The 21,158-nt window shown below is 42.7% G+C and overlaps 1 protein-coding gene across 1 annotated transcript in view; it reads left to right on the top strand.

Annotated features, from left to right (window-relative positions):
* The window catches only part of ahrra (aryl-hydrocarbon receptor repressor a), a 67,950-nt gene that overhangs the window by 32,118 nt on the left and 14,674 nt on the right, over positions 1-21,158 (top strand). The window contains exon 4 of the mRNA XM_070985916.1: positions 17,942-18,060. Within this exon, the coding sequence (XP_070842017.1) occupies positions 17,942-18,060 (119 nt within the window). The remainder of the gene's footprint in view (positions 1-17,941; positions 18,061-21,158) is intronic.

A 21,158-nucleotide genomic window follows, 5' to 3' on the forward strand; every position in this document is an offset into this window, starting at 1 on the left:
ACCTCCTTGACATATGAGACTCATCAGCCAAACCTGCTCTTAACTTCAAAACAGCATTTCTCTGAAGGTGTTGCAGCCATGACAAAATTGCGAACATATTGAGGATTAATCCCAAGGCATTCCTCGTAAAGGCAGTTATATTCGATCACTTCATATTCACATGAGATAAGTATCATCCTATGTTTCCACGGGAGCTGTCGCGAGCATACAGGGGATATGCATTTCCAGTGACACACACCGTGGAGAGAAAGCGGGGTTGAGGTTAACCAGACGAGGGCTGTTATAGAGATAAGAGGTCTCATTTGGTCACGGAAGGACCAGCTATGGATTTAATGGGGATGACAGGTGAATAAATGGTTGAAATCCATTAACCCTCCCACGACACCAGCTTAAGCCTTGCACCTAGCTGTTGTACTGGCCTCTGTTATGTTGTCTACTGTGCGTGTGCGTGTGTGTGGCCATGCAGAGGCGTGGTTTAGCTTGGGAGTCCCACCCTGCTGCACGCGATGCATGGGAATCCGTGCAGGCTAAGGATTTACTGAACACGCTTTAGGGAATCCCAGCTCTCTCCATCCCACAGGCACACACACACACACACACACACACACACACACACACACACACACACACACACACACACACACACACACACACACACCTTTAGGATATAGAGATGACATAGTTAACACTGAGATGGCTCTCTCTCACACACCGCTTGGATACACTGATGTGGTGTAGTCATACATGTAAATGCAACAATCATGCTGCACATGTGCGCGCACTCCCAGACGCCTTCTGGATGCAGAGCTGTCGTACCTGACACTGATCAGATGAGATCACACACAGAGACAGTCAGTGTGCGGGAATGCACACACAGACCATGTGCACTTGGTGATCAGAAGCAAGGTCTTCTCCTTTTCTCTTCCTGCTTTCCTTTGTCATTTTAATCTTCGTAAAAACAGTGCAGCCAATGATGCCTTGAGATGGCGTGCCAGATTAAAAAATGATGCTCCGTTTGTGTGTGATTTAGCTTAAGAGTAAAAAAATATGCTACGCGAAAAAAGCCAGAAGCATAACAGTTTATGTTCCAGTTGGCAGCATTTCAACCGGCTTGTTTGGCCTTGAGTCAAGAAAATATGAATTAGAGATACAGAAAGGCAACTATGGCAACTTGACTGTAGCGGCGTCTCCTTTCAACTGTCAAGCTCTTTTAAGCAAATATTTGAAATATCAGGGAAAAAAAAGTCTTAATTGGATCTGGGCAAGTCGTTTTTGTTTTTTTTCCAAAATTGAGGCATATTGCCTGCTTAATGAAGATGGAAAAATATATAAATGCACATTATGTCTCACGAGTCTTCCAAAAATCCAAAACCGTGTTTGAATTCTTTATCAACTTTATCAACAAGTATTCTGTCTTTAAACAAGCTATGCTTTCACCAGAAGTATGAGGAAATTAGGAAAAATGCATTAAAATTAGATTAGATAGTTCAGCATTTATAACTCTGGGATTATTTGCATGATTAAAATCAGCAGGCAGTGATTAGCTAACACCCCCCCCCCCCCCCCAAAAAAAGTTCCAATCTCTTTGTCTTTCTTTCTTTACTCCTCTCCCCTCGCTGTTTCGACCTCTCCTCCGCCTCAGTGATTCACCCCTGGTGATTGGAGGTGAATTGCTCTATTGTGGCATAATGAGACTAAATGTTTAGACAGGGAGAAGCTGTGACCGCGGAGCAAGGGGAAGGGGAGAGACAGGAAAGGAGAGGTGATGTCAGGCGCTGACTTTCACATTGGGGAAGTGTTGAAATGAGGGAGGTGTTACAATATCCTTTGCATTTGCTGGAAATGTTTTTTTTCCCTCAAATACGCAGGTATACAGCCCAGGCATACAGCAAATAAGACACACTGAACACCTGCTTTCGATCTTTGTTTCCTACTGAGGATTCATAACTAAAAGTACCTAAAACAAGTGCAATATAAAGCTTGCATGGATAGCACAAAATCCATGTAACTATTACTTTTAAACATGTCGAAATGATGAGGACTCAAAGCCTCAAAAGTATTTCATCACTCCAGACAGCGATGGCGGCGCAGTGCAGGAATAGTGTTCATCATCTTGTAGCTGCAGTGTGTAATAAATCAAAACTACTGAGTAATTTGGTGGATGGTGTGTACAATTATCTTTAAAAAGATAACTGTGCAATTAAGGTCAAAACTGCTGCTATCTATCGCTCATATGCGAACCATCTGGCGATGCGTGAACATGAGCCAGCCTGGATTGGGTTTTATACAAACCCCGGGTCTGCTTCACTAAGACCCACTAAGTATCGCAATGAAACTTGAAGCATGTTTGAGACACATCTGGAGCTCTATCGGACTCTCCTTCACAGTACAGTGGAGCCACAAAGGATTTCTCCTTCCTTCTAACACATACTTTTTCATGTTTTATTGTCCGGTGGGAAAAAGTCTTTGAATCTCATTCTCTGTTCAATTTATGACAGTTCCCACCCTGGCTTCTCTTTATCTTTTCCTCTCTTTCGGCATTTTTTTATTGCGCAAAAAGGATTCCAATCCTTTTTTTTTGTTGTTTTCCCAGCTCTTCTTTGTTAGTCAGAGTTTTAGTTAGTAGTATGGGAATTTATACATGTATTGCAACACCATGTTGAGCCACCACTAAGTTCAAATTCAAGTGTTCTTCATGATGATTATTAGCCTGCAGGAGTTTGTCAAATCATTATCCCACAAAAACATCAATTAAAAGCATTTTGTTCTGTGCAGTCACACAAAGTGGAAGCGGAAAAGACAGATTTCCTTTGTCATTCTGACACTATCATTTTGTGATCATTCAGTAAATTGCAGCTGATCTTTTAGGAAACTGTGTAACTTCCACACTAAAACATATAAACGACTTTCCAGGAATGAGCTCCTTTTCCACTGATGCTAAGCCTCCACCTCCATCATCATGTGCGCAATCCTGAAGCCGATCTGGGCTCAGATCTTCCAGTCTGCTCTGAACGGTGGATTTCAAACGGCACGACGCACTATAAAATTTGGTCTGAAACTAGATGTGTCTGTGCTTGAAGGACAGATTATAGCAGGCTATTTAAAGATGAGAGGCCACAGTGGAAACAAAGCCTGAATGACAAGACCACACACTGCTATGGGAAGAGACTGTAGAGCACACACAGTGTGTGTGTGTGTGTGTGTGTGTGTGTGTGTGTGTGTGTGTGTGTGTGTGTGTGTGTGTGTGTGTGTGTGTGTGTGTGTGTTGAGAGACAGAGATCTCTCATACATTGATATGTCTCATCTTGTGTGTGTTTGTACCAATGCAAGCATGCATGTGTGTGATTTCTCACTGATAATTGGGCGCAGGACGCTGAAACTTCTGTTATCTCTTTATTTCTCCAGAGACAGTGATATCATCGCCTTTATTTAAATGTCTCTACTGTGTACACATTAGGAAGCCCCCCATCTGAAGTTACACGCCAGGTGTCCTCTGGGCTCATCATTACCACTTTGGACAGAGACAAAGGTGTTTTTCCAGCCCTAAATGACTCTGCGGTGCTGGCAATAATCACTGATGTCAGTGAGGAAATGGATCGGCTCACCGCAGAACTGTTGCTGAGCACTTCCTGCTGTACTGAAAAGTGGATTTAGGAGGGTTAACAAGCTTGAGGGTGTCCTGTGACCCCTGGCATTTATTTCATTTAACCTATTCCTGCTAATTTTCCATGAAATGCCCTTGTGACAGGAGCCAGCTCTCTGTTATTTTCCACATTCAGCCTCCTGGGTTTCGCTCTTATTTTCTGTCCCTGTAGCCCATAACATCCTTTTTCTTCTCTTCTCTTCTCTTCTCTTCTCTTCTCTTCTCTTCTCTTCTCTTCTCTTCTCTTCTCTTCTCTTCTCTTCCACAATGGAAAAACCAGTCACAGTAATTAATAATTATAAGCTGTGGCAGGCGATAAAAAGAAGCACGGGGCGGGAGGGAAAGAAGAAACAGGTTTCTCTCTTTTCCCTGTGCCGTCCCTTTTGACATGTAAAGCGTGTAAACTTGGCAGGGCCAAATTTGTTGATTGCGGGCTACTGATGTGACCCATCTGGGGTTGAAACATTGTATTAGGTCTTCGCACGCTATTCCCCACCACTCCCTCAGCTCGAAAGCTCACCCCCCTTCTGTCACATGAGAAACAGTTGCAGCACTGTTGTTGGGTGAGGAGGATGTGGGTATTTGGTGTGTTTATTTTGTGTGTGTGTGTGTGTCTGTGTGTGTGTGTGTGTGTGTGTGTGTGTGTGTGTGTGTGTGTGTGTGTGTGTGTGTGTGTGTGTGTGTGTGTAACAGGAGACTGGCCCTGAAATGGACAGTGCAAACCCTGCAGCAGCTGTGTGTCCTGCTGGAGTATCCTTCAGCAAGAGCCACACCCCTAAATGAATAAATTGTAAATGTGCACATGCTGGCATTTATGTTCGAGACTGGGTTTATGTGTGTGTGCATCCTTAACTGTTAATGGATCAGGGTCTGGAATGATGCGTGACAATTTCTCTAACTGTGACAGTGCTCTAACTCTCTTTCTGTCTCTTCGGTGATTTTCCTGTATTTCTCAGTGAGAGGCGCAATAAAAATGCACATATAACACTTTTTCAGAAACAGCTGCTCAGTCGGTATCATGCTGCAAATGTGTTCACTAGAATTGATTTCAAACTCTCAATTCTTGAGCCAGATTACTTGAGCCACTCTACCACCTTTGCAGGAATCACTGGATTGGTGATGTCTGACCAAAGCACTGGAGCTGTTTGACAGGATCTTTCAGTTTTATCAAAATAAAAAAAGCATGAGACACAGCACTGAGATCACAGGACAGTAAAGTTCTCTTTAGCTGACCATTGTGGAAAGTCATTTCACAAGAGAACCGATGAGTAAAAGAGCAATGAACACACCGCAATGTACAGTGTCCTTATGCAACAGAGAGGAGGATGCATTTCCTCGCGTGAGTTGGTGACAATAACTCTGCAGTGTTTTGAGCTGCTAATACTCTCCCAAATCAAAGTTATTTCTCTTATTCCAGAGACATCCTGAAGCTATTGCAGAGGAATTTCTGTGGTCCTGCTCATAAATCAGGCCTCAGCTGCAAGCAGAAAATGCACCAGGGCTGGCCTGCATAGTGACGTACAGTACAGAACAGTGCAGCTCCAGATAAACTGCTTTGAAAACACATGTTCTTCACTTGTACCTCTGACATGTTTGGTTTGAGGTGTCTCAGTTGAGGTTTCTCTGCCTGGAAATCACATGATGTGTTTATGAAAGCAAAAAATACTTCAAATCATTTTAAATCTTTCATGTATTTAAAGATTTCTGGTGACTTCTAATATATATAATAGTTAAATATTCGGTTAAACAAAGCCATGATACTGAAGTTGACTTTGGAGCTCTGAGGGAACAAGCAGCTACTTCAGTTTCTGAGTCTGGGTTTGAAACCACAAGATTTCAGCAGCCTCATTAAAGCAGCCATCCCACTTAGCACTGCAGTTAGATTTGATTCAGTAAAACTATGATATTTGTTTTCTGTGAGGAAATTGGGTGTTGCAACATCGGAGAATAGAAGAGATAAGAGAAGTATGAGGTTGTAACTAGATTCCACTTTATTAGAGGCGCAAGTCATAGAGCTATTTCACCACTACTAAAGGAAAAATGCACAAAGGATCAGAAAATATGCGCAGGAATAAGCCCAAGTAGCACTGTTAGATAAACCTTACATTTCCAAAGATAAGCAGCCTTGATTTTTAGTTTCATCTCAGGGCACTTGCATTATGAAGAGTTTATCAGCTTGACAGTTGAAGAGAATTTCTGAGACGCACAGTAACCCTTCAAAATAAGTTACAGCATGGAAATAGTCAGAACTGGAGTTACAGACAGATATGGGCCCTGGTCCAGCAGTGTTGCCCACAGGTTTCAGTTGTAGGCTGACACCAAAGAGCCGAAGTGGAAATTTATATGCTGCTGAGCCCAAATGGTGGTTTACTGACACACGGTGTAATGTGAGGTTCATTAGTGTGGAGGCGATAATAGTGAAGGTAGTTTGAGAAGCGTGCCGTGCATTAGATCCCGATCTTCAACTTACAGCATTTACTGTATAAGAATTCCCCCTGTGTGCAAAGACTCTCTGAACCTTGAACTTGGAATTCCCTTCATTTAAACTGAAGCACAAACTTGTTGACTTGAAGCACAAACTTTCCAGACTCTCTGCCCTGTGTTACCATTGTTGTCGTTTAATTCTTTGACAGATACATGCATGCATTTCTGTTTGATTACATTTCTATCTCCAACTTGAAAACAAATATCAGATGCACATGATCTCAGCTTGCATTTCTTCCAAGATTTTTGTAAGCAGCTGTCTTTTTAAGTAATGTAAATCCTAACAAATCAAATTATATAATGACTGGATATTACCTACTATTTACATAAATCAAATTAGCCTGCAATATTTCCTCTGAAACTTTTTCCACATTTATCCCTTGCCTCAGCATTGCAGAGTCACTCTTCACCATCTGCAGATTTCTGCAAAGTATGAGGACATAAAAGCACAATTTAGCATCTTAGCAGATCTATAGCTCAGTTATATCCCAATTTAAATCTAGTCTGGAATTTTTTTGTCACATGTTGTTATCCTGCAGCAATCAGACATAGATCATCCTCAGTTTCTCTGGTGAGTTTTACTTTCCTATGTTGCAAACACTTAAGAAGAATTGATTTCTGAAAGAACCACTTAAGAAGGGCCAAAGTCAACGATAATGTGTATATTTGGACAAAATATCAGTACCCATCTCCTGGTTCCAAGTAAAAATGAGTTTGAGACTAGAAGCCATATAGTAAGTTGAAGGCAGTGAAACCTTCAGGTCAGCGTTTGCATCTGTTTGTGTGATTCAGGGACATGGAAGCTTTTGGGTCAGTGGATGGACACTCAATTCTGTCTACTGACCCTCCTGTGCTCTACTGTACTCTGCCTAGCCGTCCAAAACAATCCCTCTTTTTCCCCGATCCAACGACACACTCACTGACCACTGCTTCCCACTTTGCTTCCGTGAGAAGCAGAGGCTCATTTCAGCAGGACGAGGAGACTGAACCACGTGGTGATGAGATCATCACCAGGCTGAAACACACATATCCACACAAACAGTTACTGTGTCATATGCACACTCATATCCAAAGAGCAAAAAAATCCAGAGTGACCTGCCTGTTGACACAAATATAGACTCACAAAACCACACACACACACGCACGCACAGGAGCATTTTTGCTTCAGTGTTACATTTTTGCCAAGACTTTTGTTTAGTAAAGTCATTCCCTTCCTCTTAACCTCAGCCAAAGCAATCTCTGTTGCTACAGTAACACCGCTGCATACATTGGGTTAAGTAATCTAGTATGAAAATGCCATCCTGTAGTCCTGTCAGCTCAAAGGCCGGAGGAATAGTTTCTTTTAGTAACTTCTGAAAAGCTTCAAAGCTTGATCAGGGTGTTGGTGAGCTGAATAATGGCTATGTGATGGCAGAAGGCCTGTTTCAAGCATGAATTCTTTAAAGTGGCTGGAAAACTAATGTCTTGAGCAGCTGATTTTTAGTGGAAATTTGAGACCTTTACAGGTCTTATTTGACAAATAACTCCTACCTTGGATTGAAGGGGTGCTCCAGTGATTTGGAATTGCACTTCCATAAAGTCAGGGCACTTGCAAGAGGCAAATTTAAAGAGAAATGGTCACAATATGTGCAGCATCCTGTATTTTAGTCTATAATATGCTATAATATTCAAATACACTGCATCCTACATTTCCCATAATGCAATCAAGAGTATCTTTTTCTTGCACCCTCTTGTAAATGCCCACTTCCTTCCAAATCAGTATCCTCAGTTTGTAACGCTGCCGTTTTGTCATGACCCAGTTGTCATCACTATGACATCATCAGGGTTATTTTCTCAGACTTGACAAACTCCTCCAGATCCACAGAAGACATTATACAAGTGTTTTCACAGGCTGAGTAGAGCTCCTGCAGATAACTGACCTTCTAGAGACAAAAAAGTGGTGTGCCCCTTTAAAAAAAAGCTTAGTAGCTTAATACCTTCATCTTTCATTTTCCTTGTACGACACCCATGCCGCTCAGTTCAGCATGGTGGACTGTGCTACAGTTGGCAGCAATGCATGTAGAGCAAGAAAAATCGTCTCCCTATTCAGAGCGACAGGCTGTTTGGAGAGGGCAGACAACTCGGTGTTTGTTTACACTCTGAAAATCTCTTCAGTTGGTTGGGAATTAAACATAACACACACATACACACATACATACATACATACATACATACATACATACACTCGTAGCATCACGCTAACACCAGATGCCAGGAAGTGGAGTGGCGACAGAGTGGCATCTACAGCAAAGCCCTGCCATGCGTGACTCTCTCCTGACTTTGCCTCTTTTAGCAAGCTTGCGTGATCCCACCATCGCTCCCCATCAAGCCCTCCGCCCCCCTATATCCTTCACTCACTCACACACACACACACACACACACACACAAACACACATATCGCCTGCTGGGCGATAGCACAGGGGGTGTATGTCCTCCCTCCCTGAGCCAAATGAAGTGATCGGAGCAAACACTGTTGGTATAAACAGGCTTGGATTAGAGTGTGGTGATGACATGCAAGGGGCACAGATGGGAGAATGTGAAGTGGACAGTCACGATATGTCCAGACCTGACAAAGGATGTCTCGCTTTACTCACCTCACTTGTTTTCACCTGTTCTCCCAGAGCTCACTTCCAGAGCACAGGGTTTTTGGAAAGCAATATACTAATATTGCTGGATTAAAGCTGCCATATAGCTTTTCCTCACTGTTCAATAAGCTTACATTTGACCATGACTGTGTCTGTTATATATCAGTGAAAATATTATATAAATATTATGATGTTGTCAGGGCGGAAAAGAGTCACCATTAAACATCTCCATTCAAAACTAGATTAATAAAATTCTTAATTATGTTCTTTTTCGTGTAGAAAATGGATACGATTGAAGGTTTTATTCACGATGGACATTTATCTGTGCATTATTGTAAATCTGTCCTCACCTTAGTATTTTTGCCTGTCTTTAAAATTCCTGCAGACGTCACAGATATTGTGTTTGAAGTTAGGAAGTTGAAGCCACTGAGACGCCTCCGGGGTGTTTCTGTGAGCATTCAGTGTTTGCCTGCAGCCCCGGTCTAATACCCGGCAACACAGGGGCGAGGTGTTAGGAGAGAGATAATCAGATTACCGTTGGGCTAGCGTGTCGGATAATGAATTAGCTCTGTCAGAGGCCAAATTGTTGTGTGATATTGGTGGTGAGAAATGCAGGAGAGGAGTCGCTCATGTTAAAGCGAAGCTGACAGGTGATGCTAAGTAATATCAAATCAGGCTGAAATAGGCGTTGCACTACTGTCTCTCTCCTTCTTCATACTGAAAACATTCTTGAGATATACAAAAGAACACAGCATGAAATAACTCTTTTCAGTGATTTTTTTTTTAAATATCAGCTAAAATTAGATGTAATCAAAGGGTGCTTTTAATACTAGGAAATACTGTGTTGGGGTTACAACAGTAAATTGAACTGTGACTGCATGTTGAGAGAGAATAGTGCATCATGCCATTGTTCTACATGACCTGCTTCACAGATTGGTCTTGGTCTCACACACACACACACACACACACACACACACACACACACACACACACACACACACACACACACACACACACAGATAGAGAGAGAGAGAGAAGCACAGTGGATACATAACACCTCTGATAGTGTCCACTGACTGACAAGTTAATGGGTTTCATGCATAAAGCATGATCAGCATCATGGCTATCAGTTGATCACCCTCAACCTGGGACACATTAACCACCTCACACCCATTTAATTACACATTGCTTGGCCTTTCTGTGCTTTTGTATGCGTGTGGTGTTTTGGTGTGGATTCTGCAAGGGACATATTGCATAAACACACAGATGTTAATACTTTTTTTTTTTTTACTTGAAGGGTTAAGCGTTGTGTTGAGCAAATTCTCCTACTTCTCAGGCTAAATAAACTATTTAAAACCCCACTGGATTATCTAAAATGCATTGTCACAAAGCTTAAAACAAGTGTGTTTCCTTAGCTCATGAAAAGTTAATGTTTTAGAGATACATGGTTTTTACAGGGCAGTGATGTTCCCTACTGTAAAAGCACTCCTGTACTGTAGAAGTACTTCTACTCTGTACTCCTTCCACCCTAATACTGCATGCTCTTCATCTGAACTCAGGACTAGTCTTTAGCACATGTTGTCAGCCACCTTGTACCCACTTTTCCTCAGCTAAAACAAAGCCTTCTTGACTCAAAGCTCAGCAAATGAGCACAACTTGTTGAAGCCATAATCTTCTCTTTCCAGCCCATCTCAGCGGTTAGCAATTGTTTAGCATTGCGTGCTACAGCAGCATTAAAGTAGTTTCCCTCCCATATGGATTCAGCCTCAGGGACCATCTGCCCATTATTATTTGCCTCAATGGGCCGAAACGGCTCCATAATCTTTTTAACAGATTACCCTCTTGTTATGTAGAGGTTATATGGATAAAAAGCCCTAACATTATCACTGGTGGAATCAACTTTTCATGAAAGGTGTGGTTCTTTTCCAGAAAACCTGTTGACCGTTCTGTTCGCAGTGACCACAAAACAGGCGATGATTGCGTTTGACTGGCCAACAGGGAGGAGAATACAAGAGGGATAATCTGAGGCTTGTTGTGCTTCTTTCTCCCTGTTATTTTGAATTATGTGAGTGACACTAGTTGGCACGCAACACCAGGAGCCAGCATTTTACTAAAGTGGAGGTTCATGTGGTACCGCAGACTCTAACCTCTGCTCTCTTCTCTGTCTTTCTTCCCTCTCATGCAGGAATGCAGCGAGACTAAAGTACAGGAGTAGAAAACTAATAATTATTCCCTGAGTTCTCTGACTTGAGTATTTCCTTTTTCAGTCTGAATAAGCAGGAGAGTCAAAGGCACTGGTGTGTTTTGTGAAGAAAAATAGTGCAGGAGACTGAGTGAAACGAGAGCTATATAAAAAACACTTTATGGTTGTTTATTCTGTACATCATGAGCCAACAGTCCTGTGCTCTGCTATACATTTGCTCTAGTCTAGATTCTCATGAAATGCATTTACTTTAGACTTCTTGGACTACAGCCTGGACCAAAATAACTCAACTTATGAGGAACCAAAAAATAATTTATTGCTTGTCAGTCTTTCACTCTTCCTCTCCCTCTTCATCCCCCTTTTTTCCCCTTTGCAATTCCAATCATATTTAATTTAATACATTAAATCCACCTCTCATGGCACATCTGTTTCCAAGCTTCTTGTTTGTTTATAAAGCACGAGAGGTTTTCATTTCAAATTTATCTCTCATTAAAGTCAAAATCAGTGAGATGTGCTTTACAGCAACGAGCAAAACGTGCACATAAACTTTACAGTCTAACAGGATGCGCTGTACGTTCATTTCAAGCTCTTGAATCTCAGTGTTCATGTTGTGTGAGTACAGAAATAGAAGACTTGTGCTTTATTGTGGCCAGGTGGGGTTCCTGAATGCAACTTTTATTAACCACCAGCTCCTTGAGCGCAACAAGCTTCAGTCATCCTCATCAAAACAGGAATCCGAGGAAAAACTATTTATAGAGTAACCACGCAAACACATACATGCATGAAGGAGCTCATGTTTTCTTTTACAGTAGTACATCTCAGATGTGAATGTTACACTCCTCTACATGCATGGCACAGATTTTTCCTTAAAAAATCACTTACTGTACACAAGCAATGTAAAAATAAATGTGTTTTTGCAATTCAATAACAATCAATAGCCTTTTCTGTGTATGAACACAGAGGTCCCCCAAAAGGAAATTCATTATGTCACTATTAGAATCAGCCTATCAGAGGAAGTTTGAGGTAAATATAGAAGCAAAGGAGACAAGCTGAAGAGAGTGAAGAATAGACCTAACAATGGAGTTCCCCCCCCCCGCCGCCCACAAAATATACTTCCACTATGTGTGTTTGTTTCTGCAAAGGCGAACTGTCCAGTACATGCAAGCGTCAGAGTGTGTACACATGCGTTGCCGTTGAGCCCCCAGGCAGGGTTTTTTGCTGCAATATATGTGACTCATGAGGGAGTTTGTATCCCGAGTTCACCCCCGCTGAGCGGACTGGGGGCCTGGGTCGAGCGTTTGGCTGGTGGAACACGTCAGATCCCCGGCAACGGCAGGAAAACTGGAGCGTCTTGTTGTCTTCAATTAGAAAATACACTGTTGCATTCATTTGGGTAAAGTCAAATTAAAAGCTTTCCTGCATAACTGGCTCATCTCACGCAACACATGCCTGAATGCAGCCTGTGTGTGTGTGTGTGTAAGCGGAGAGCACATCATTTCACGCTGAAGCACATTCTCCTTGGGCCTCCATCCATTTGCATCCTGTTAGTTTTTCTAATTGTCTGTATAAATATTGCACCACGTTGGCCTTATGTTGTGGTTAATTTTCCCAAGGCTTGACAAGCAAAATTTAGGAGTGTTTAGACAGCCTTTTTAGCTGGCTCTGAATGTGCGTCGCTCTTTCAGTGGGTTCATCAGAAAAGCAATTTTCTCAGCAGACAAGCATCATGGTCGCATAAAACATGTGTGCCACAATCAGTCGTGTTCTCTATTTATAGAAGCAATTAGATGACTTTCATAATAGGATTGCTATCGTCGTCCTCCAGCGTGTGTGTATGTTGAGAGTGCATGGCGTTGGTTTTATGATGCACCGTGTAGTCAAGCCACATACAGTAGCAGTATACACGCTGTAGAGCAGTTGCCATACAAGTCTGTTTTGCCCAAGGGCTCATGTGTCGAGATCTATTACTCCTGTGCAACATGGTGACTGGTGCGTCTGCTTGCCAACCAAAACAGAGAAGTGGAAACAATCGAGTTTACATCCCGACCTCCAATCAGTGTGATCCCTTTTGCTTTGTCATAATATCGCTTCCCCTTCGCTTCAGTATCTACGCGCGCAACCATGGCCTTTGTTTATGTTCCACTCAGGAATTCATTTTTTTCCTTCTTCAGAGATAGACTTCCCCCGGCAGCCCCGCATGCACGCCCCTCGCAAAAAATCACTCACTCATGTTCTAATCTCCTCTGAATGATGAATATTTGTGATTCCTGCTCTGCCACCAAGAAAAGTGCTTTTTGTAGAAGTTGTTTTGTTAGCAGACAAAGGGAATTACTATAAATCCTCACAGTCATCCCTTCAAGTGTAATCTTATATGTCAGAGTGGACTCAAAACAGTCTCATCCAAAGCAATATCGGAAAGATTATAAACCTCAATCCATTGTTAATATTGAAGGATGATTTAGGATCGAATCATTGTTTAATGCATGCTGTATATATCCATCAACCGGGACAGAATTAAAGTTATAAAAATGCCAAAACCTTCTTTCAGTGAATCTTTTTTTTCCTTTCTTTCCTCTTTGCCGCAGTGTAAAAACAAGAAAAAGTTGAATTTGCAAGGGCTGGATTTGGAGACTGCGAGATCCGGACATTTGATCTGTGGCATAATGAAGTATTAGCTTCCATTACAGTGCAGGCTTAACCTTTTTGCGGAGCACCATTGAGCGCTTGCCAGCAGTCATCAATATTTAACAGCTGTTGCTATTATGAAATTCTTTATGGGCTAATGTGGCTCGCCGGCTTGCACGCAAGGCCTTGGCCGGCTGCCAGCACCCTGTCAGGAGGAAGGGGGGGGAGATTGACAGACGGCTCGCTCGCGTGACAACCAGCCCTTGATCAACCAGCTTCTCTCTCTCTTTGGCCCCCCCTCCTTCTCTCTCTGTGTTTGGTGTTGCTCTCTCTGCTGTGGATTTCCTGTGCCTGTGGAGAGAGAGAGAGAGAGAGAGAGAGAGAGAGAGAGAGAGAGAGAGAGAGAGAGAGAGAGACAAAGAAGAAGAGCACTGAGAGAAGGGGGGCGGGAATAGGCAAAGGAAGTGGCACTAAGCCAACCCAACCTCAACACACACATATGCACACACACACAGTTTTCTCTACTCACGCAAGCCTTGTGGGAGGGGAGGGACTGCTGTGCTGCACAGCGTTCGCATGTTCAGGTCCGGAGCTCTTCTATACAAGCCAAACACACGGCTGAGGATCAGCTGCCAAAAGGTGGCACCCATGCTGCTGAACACAGAGCCTGAACACAGACGGATCACATGGATGGGTCTGGATGTCACTCAGATATGTGAGACATCTGAAAAACATCACCGCTCTGACGGAATCACTTCGGCAAAATTACTTCTTATCAGTGGTGGGGAACGTATTCAGATCCCATGCTTAAGTAAAAGTTGCAGTATTGCAGTATAGAAAGGTATTTAAAGTATTAAAGTATTGGATTGCTAATGCACTCATGTGTAAGCAGCATTTTACTGTTCATGTGGAGCCAATTAAAAATGGTTTATATGCTGTTGCATTAATCCACAACAGTGCATTGTGCGTTTTTAAACTCGATCAATGTTTTGTAGGTAAAAATCTGTAATATCCTCAAATAAATACTGAGTCCAGTAAAAGTACTTGGTTACTTTCCACTAATGCTTGTTACTTTATATCCTCAAATATGATTTCATTTCAGCTAACCGGCAGGCTAAAGTAATGAAATGTCATGTCATTTTGTCAACACAAAAAATAACCACCTGTTTGACTCAGTTTGGAGTGGCATGCATGCAGGCCGGTGGGTCCCAGGTTGAAACCGTGCTGCAGCTGGTGTTGTGTCTATGAGCAGTCATGTATGAACACTTATCTGCTCCTCACCACATATTGCTCTGGAGGGGAGCATGAGCTAAAGAACAGAGCCGAAGTATTACCGACCATTCAGCTCAAAATGCATGCTCCGCTTGTACTCACGATTTCTAAAACGCTTTGAGTCGTGCAACACTCTTTGCCAGCGTTCTTCAACATAATGTCATGCCATGCCATCTTTGAATCGAATGCTCTAATGTACAGGACCGTACTGAAATATTCATCTCTGCATTTTGCGAGACAATTCTTTGTGTTTTATCTCCATTATGCCCAGAGCAAAAGCCTGTCAGTGACACTTTGAGCCCTCAGAGACACATCTCCCCCTTTCATCTTTCTCTTCTCTGTTTTTTCTTCATATTTCTCTTTTTCAGCTGCTCGTGGCAGAGCAGGAGGAAGTGGCTTTAGAGGAGAGGGTGCTGAAAACCGACAAACACATCCACATTGTGCTGTAGCACCCGTATGCTGCATGGCCAAACTTACCTCACCCCCTAGAGGTTGTGGAAATTAATAGCTGTGTTGTGAAGTCACACACACTCTCACATGCACACACACACACTTCTTCTTATCCCAGGGACAAATTAAACAGCTTTTTCACTCTAACAGGAGCACAGCAGTCTAATGCAGTCATTCATAAATCTAATCACATTTTACAACCTTCCTCACTTCTCCTATCTCTTTCCATCATATTCCCTTTTGTGATATCACATTATTTTTTCATTTGAACAAATCAAACTCATCTGGTGTCATTAAAGGCTCCAAGGTCGCTCATCCAATGTGTTCTTCCAGCCAAATGAATTCCTGAGACAATTGTGACTTAAGTAAAATTGAAGCATGCTGCGGCTGAATATTTGGCGGGTGGTCCTCATATTTTGTGTACTAAGTGGAAGCAGTAAGACAGATGACTGAAGGAGCTAGACACTTTCAGCCTCACCCCTTGGCAGCATCCACATCCCTCTACTTGTCACTTTTTACTTAACACCCGGTCCTCACACAGAGCACATAAACGCCTCACCATTACCTTCTCTGTTTTCCTTTTTAGACCAGAGAGGGAGAAAATAGAGGCTAAGAAAAGCAAACCCTAAGACACGAGCGGCGATGAATAAAGCCTGTATTGTTGGCAGAGGAAGTGCCAGTGCCGATAATTAATCATCCCATATGTTTGTCTTTCCTGACGCTGCATCCTCTCCAAAAGCTGCCGTAAGAGAGAAAACAAAAATACATGAGGCGTTGAAGGAGGAAAATAAAGAGGCTTATTAGATTCATTTCCCTCTGCACTACTTTCCACTGGATGGATGGTTTTGCGGTGATTGAAGAGAATAGTTTTGTTTGTGTGTAGCTGTCCGAGTCTGTTTGTTTGTATGTGTTTGCACCTAGTGGAGGTGATGACAAAATACTCCACATTATTACTGGCATTTATGAGTTTACAAAGCCGCCTGTCAGTGCAGTCATCAGCGCTTAACCGGATTTTCGGCAGCAGGGGCGCACACATTACAGCCTTTATTTTCACTCACAGCTTGAATAAACCTGGGGAATAAATGATTGAGCGTTAAAAGAATGAATCCTGGCAAAAATGTATGGATTGGGAAAAAAACGAGATGCATTAGCTTTTGCGTGCTTCAGAGTGGAATTAAAAGGAGGCAAACTCTTCCAGCATCATGAAATTGGTTGTCCATCGCCTGCGATGCTGAGTTGAACAAAGGAAGGGTGGAGAGACGATGATGATGAGGAGGAGGAGGGTAGAAGATGGGTTGATGGGGGGAGGAGAGATGGACAGAGGACAGGAGATGGTAGAAGGTTAAAGGGGGAGGAATGGAAGCCGTAATGGGGTTATTTGGTGGGGGTGGGGACTATATGAAGCATCGAAAGATACATACATACATACTTAGATAGTTTTTCATAATGAGGCTATGGTGTGTGTGTGTGTGTGTGTGTGTGTGTGTGTTGCGTGACTAATCTGTGCCTGCTACAATGAGTGACGGAGCGTAGGGCTGATCTCTTGGAGTGAGCCACATGCCCCCTGACAGCACACCCATAAGAGAAACACGCAAACATGCCTCCAACACGCAACACACACGTCACCAGTGCACATGTGACAGTTCTGCACGCCACTCTCCTATAGGCTAATTGCATGTATACACACTCTGGCATGGTAGTAGGTAGGACTCTTAGGGCGGATAAAAACATAGTATATTTATTGTGGTTGACGGAGTGTGACTCATTTCATGATATTTTTACATCTCTGGCGTGTTTTTCTACCTTATTTCAATATCAGATGGCACAGAGGAGCTGGAGAGTGATGAAGAGTCAGGCTGACGCTGTCTGGAACTGCAGTGCGATGTATTACGAGTTTGCAATGGTCAGAGTGAAAGCTAAGAATCGCAGATCTTTATATTGTCTAAAAATAGCTAAATTCATCTGGTCCTTAAAGGACTCTTCAGAGGACCCTACTTTGAGATCCATAGGCAAAATCTTCTTTTGTGTTGCCCCCCTCCACAAAGAGGTCAGAGGTCAGGCTCAACTAGAGAACAGAAGCATTGACACTTCAGCAAAGATGAAGCTTTATGTTCACTTCCTAAGATAAAACTCTCAAGTGTCGTCAGCACTGTCCTCTTCCTCACTCTCTGCTTAAAAGTGAGTGTTGCATGTGGCCCTATCATGTGAGACGAATCCTGTAAAGTCATGAAATCCTCCACTGTTTTGTCTTTTTAGACAGACCCACTACGCAGACTAATACCTGGCCTTAGTGCAGTGCAAAATGAGACTGATAGAGTTAATGTGTCCGCCACATATCTGAGTGCCGGGCCAACTCTCTCACGGCCGTATCACAGAGGTTGTGGGAGAATTAGTTAGCACACGTTGGAGAATCATTGTTGTTCTCATTCTCAAAGTTGCCTGTGTTGAAACAACTTGTACTATATGCTCTATACTCTGACTGTGCTGCAGTACAGTAGATTAAAGTCAAGAATTTGACCTGAGTTATTTTCCAGACTCTGAACACAACGCTTCTTTTGTTTGTAGCCACTTTTAACTTTCAGGACATAAATAAGCCCCTTGTTTCAGTCCATTTACCCTTTGTCCTTTCATGTCTTACAGCAAACCAAGATAAGACCTCCAGGAAGCACCTCAACAGCACAGCATCCTCGAACCCTGAACCCAGGAAAGAGAGCCTTCCACTGGGCACCACTGTCAATGAAAGCAGCCTCCTCCTGGAAGTAAGCATCCACATGTTTGAATGTGTATCTCGTGGAATATTTCTGTGTGTGCAGCTCCTGTTCACGTTCACTTGAACGGAAAGTCTTGTGTGTATGCAAATACTGTTCTAAAGCCATTTCAATAATATCACTTTTCACTCCTGTTATCATATCGTGCCTTTTTGGTTATACTTTCCTGGCCTCGCCAGCTTGCATATGTCAGTCAGGAGGCCATTTTTGTCTGAGTGACGGAGTGAGAATTAGGAAGGGGGGAGTGAGGGGTTTTGTGTGAATGTGTGTGTGTGTGTGTGTGTGTGTGTGTGTGTGTGTGTGCCCTTCGCCCTTTGCCATGACCTCCTTTGCAAAGCCGTGGTGTTGCGTGACATAAGGGTGAGACGCAAGTGTCAGAGCTGATGAAGGAGGTGGGGACTCACACACGCTGGCGGCTCGTGTGTGTGTGTGTGTGTGTGTGTGTGTGTGTGTGTGTGTGTGTGTGTGTGTGTGTGTGTGTCTGTATGAGTGTATGAGTGCATCTCTGTCCAAATGTATGTGGTCATGTGTGAAAGTGAGCAGAAGAGAGTGAGAAGAGCACACCAAGCCTGTCAACAGTAATCAGAGCAAATAGACATTTGCTTTTCGTCGGTTGACCTCAGACCTTTACTCAGATTTTTCCCACAGATTAATTATAAGTGCCTATATTTCAGGCTATGACAAGCAGTTTCTTATTATTTTCATATATCAGGACACCCAGTTTTACTTGGCTATGACCAATTATGCACACAATGCATATTTTGAGTAGATTTTACAACTTGTGAAGATGCATTGTTCAATTCCTAGAAAAGCAAATGTTTCTGTTGAAGGCATCAGAGCAGACAGGGTGTCATCACCAGACACATACAGCGCATACAGCAGCACTACATTGGAACTGTGAGAGCATCAGATCATTGCTTCACACTCAATATCCTAATGGCTATCTGCAAAACAGCAAATTATGACACTGATCATGGTCCAACAACTGCGTGCTCTCACACATACACACAGAGCCGAGCTGATCCACTGAGGCCTCTGTTAACGTGTTAGGTTGTCTCAATGGGGTGGTAAACAAAAGGATAAATTGACTGTAGTGATGTGCTGCCTCCCGTTGCGTGACTCAAGCTGCACCGGGGCCTCACAGCAAACTGTGCACTAGTTGTTCTGCCGATGGGATCCCAAGAGAGGGACAGGACAGATAGCTCTATGTGTGTGTGTGTGTGTGTGTGTGTGTGTGTGTGTGTGTGTGTGTGTGTGTGTGTGTGTGTGTGTGTGTGTGTGTGTGTGTGTGTGTGTGCACTACTTAGGCTACTTTCGGGGACGCATTTCAGACTTTCAGACTAAAGCCCAGTTAATTGGGGATGCCTGGTACAACTGGGGACAAATGCCTTGTCCCCAGTTGAAGAACAGCTGATTTTTGGGTCAGCGGTTATAGTAATATCCTATATACAATCACGTGGTTCACTCAGTTCGGTGCTTGTGAATTGAGTGAACTGAGCCTTTCGAGGATGCCGCTATCATACCCAATCATGATACTATCACCTGTTACCCATCAACCTGATTACCTGTGGAATGTTCCAAACAGGTGTTTTTTTGAGCATTCCACACCTCTCCAGTCTCCTGAACCAAATTGTTTGACACATGTTGCTGCATCAATATCAGAAAAAGCATATATTAACAAAAAATCAATGAAGCTGATGAGATAAAACATTAAATATACCGTCTTTGCTTGTGATCAGTTCCTCAATTTCATCAGCACGAATAAGAGTCTTGCTCATTCCTGCTATTTACAGATCAGAAATATTGGCAACGTTAAACCAATGCTCCTCCAAAACAGTGTTGAACAATTTATCCACGCCATTCATTTCTGTTATTCATCATTTACTCACCAAAACAATGCAGCAGTTGTGTGTCTACAGTTGGTGCAGGTTCTCACAAACACTCAACATAGGGAAAACATCACTCCAGTCCAGGCTCAGTTACACTGCCTCTCCATCCATTACAGAATTCAACTTTCTATTCTATTGATGACTTCTAAATACCTACATGGTCTGGCTCTGCTTCACATTACATTTCAAGTATAATTCAACATATCAGAATCTCCATATTCCTCTAACCTCAGTATGTGTGTGTGTAGGATGTGGGTGTGCTCCCGGTGGCAGAAGGTCTCCATGTTTGTCATGACCTCATCATGACTGCTTTCATCTCAGTCTGACAGCTAGACAGAGGGAAAACCAAAGAAACTCTGTTGAAACAATAAGACGAGGCTCCACCACCACCACCACCTCTTCTCCTCCCCTTCCTTGCTTCGAAATCCAGTGAACCAATATTTTATTTTGGGCTCTGCGTGCAAAGCGCCTCTTAAGATTTGTAAGTCAAAGCTTTTAGTCTCCCAGGGGCGGTTATGGGAGCCGGGGGCGTCGTAGTTGCAGATATGTGGTGGAGCGGGCCAGCAGCAGGTGCCTGTTTCCATTACCTAAAGGCTTTAGTATGCAAGGAACTGAGGGAAATGTGAATGAAGAAAACACACAAAAACAGCATGCGCACAGTCCAGCCAATATCATAGAGTATGTCTTTTTCTTTCTTTCTTTCTTTCTTTCTTTCTTTCTTTCTTTCTTTCTTTCTTTCTTTCTTTCTTTCTTTCTTTTCCTACTTTATTATAGACATATAAATGTCTCTTACTTGGTTTTCAGTGAGGTTGTTTTTTAAATAAAGAAAATAGAATAATAATTATTATACTTGTAAAGGCATTTTGTTAGTTTTTCTTTCCATTTCTGTATCTGTGAAATGAATTGTAAATGGCCTGTCCTATTCCAACATAAATGATGGGTGTTCCATCAATGGTTTTGGATATGTGAACAATAAATGCACTGCATTCATCTATAAAATATATTTGCCAAGTATTAAATTTTGGAAAGCCGATTACAGCAATCAACCTACAACATGTACCGTTTTTGCCGGTACACACTCTTTCAGGTCACAAGTCCAAGGCCTATTTGTTCCAGAAGAATAAAAATGTCATAGTCTTTTAAAAAGGAAATGGGCTGCAGGAATTGAATGTGGCATTTCAATGACTTGGAAGAGGCATG

Source organism: Chaetodon trifascialis, chromosome 18, assembly GCF_039877785.1.
Source record: "Chaetodon trifascialis isolate fChaTrf1 chromosome 18, fChaTrf1.hap1, whole genome shotgun sequence".
Lineage (NCBI taxonomy): Eukaryota > Metazoa > Chordata > Actinopteri > Chaetodontiformes > Chaetodontidae > Chaetodon > Chaetodon trifascialis.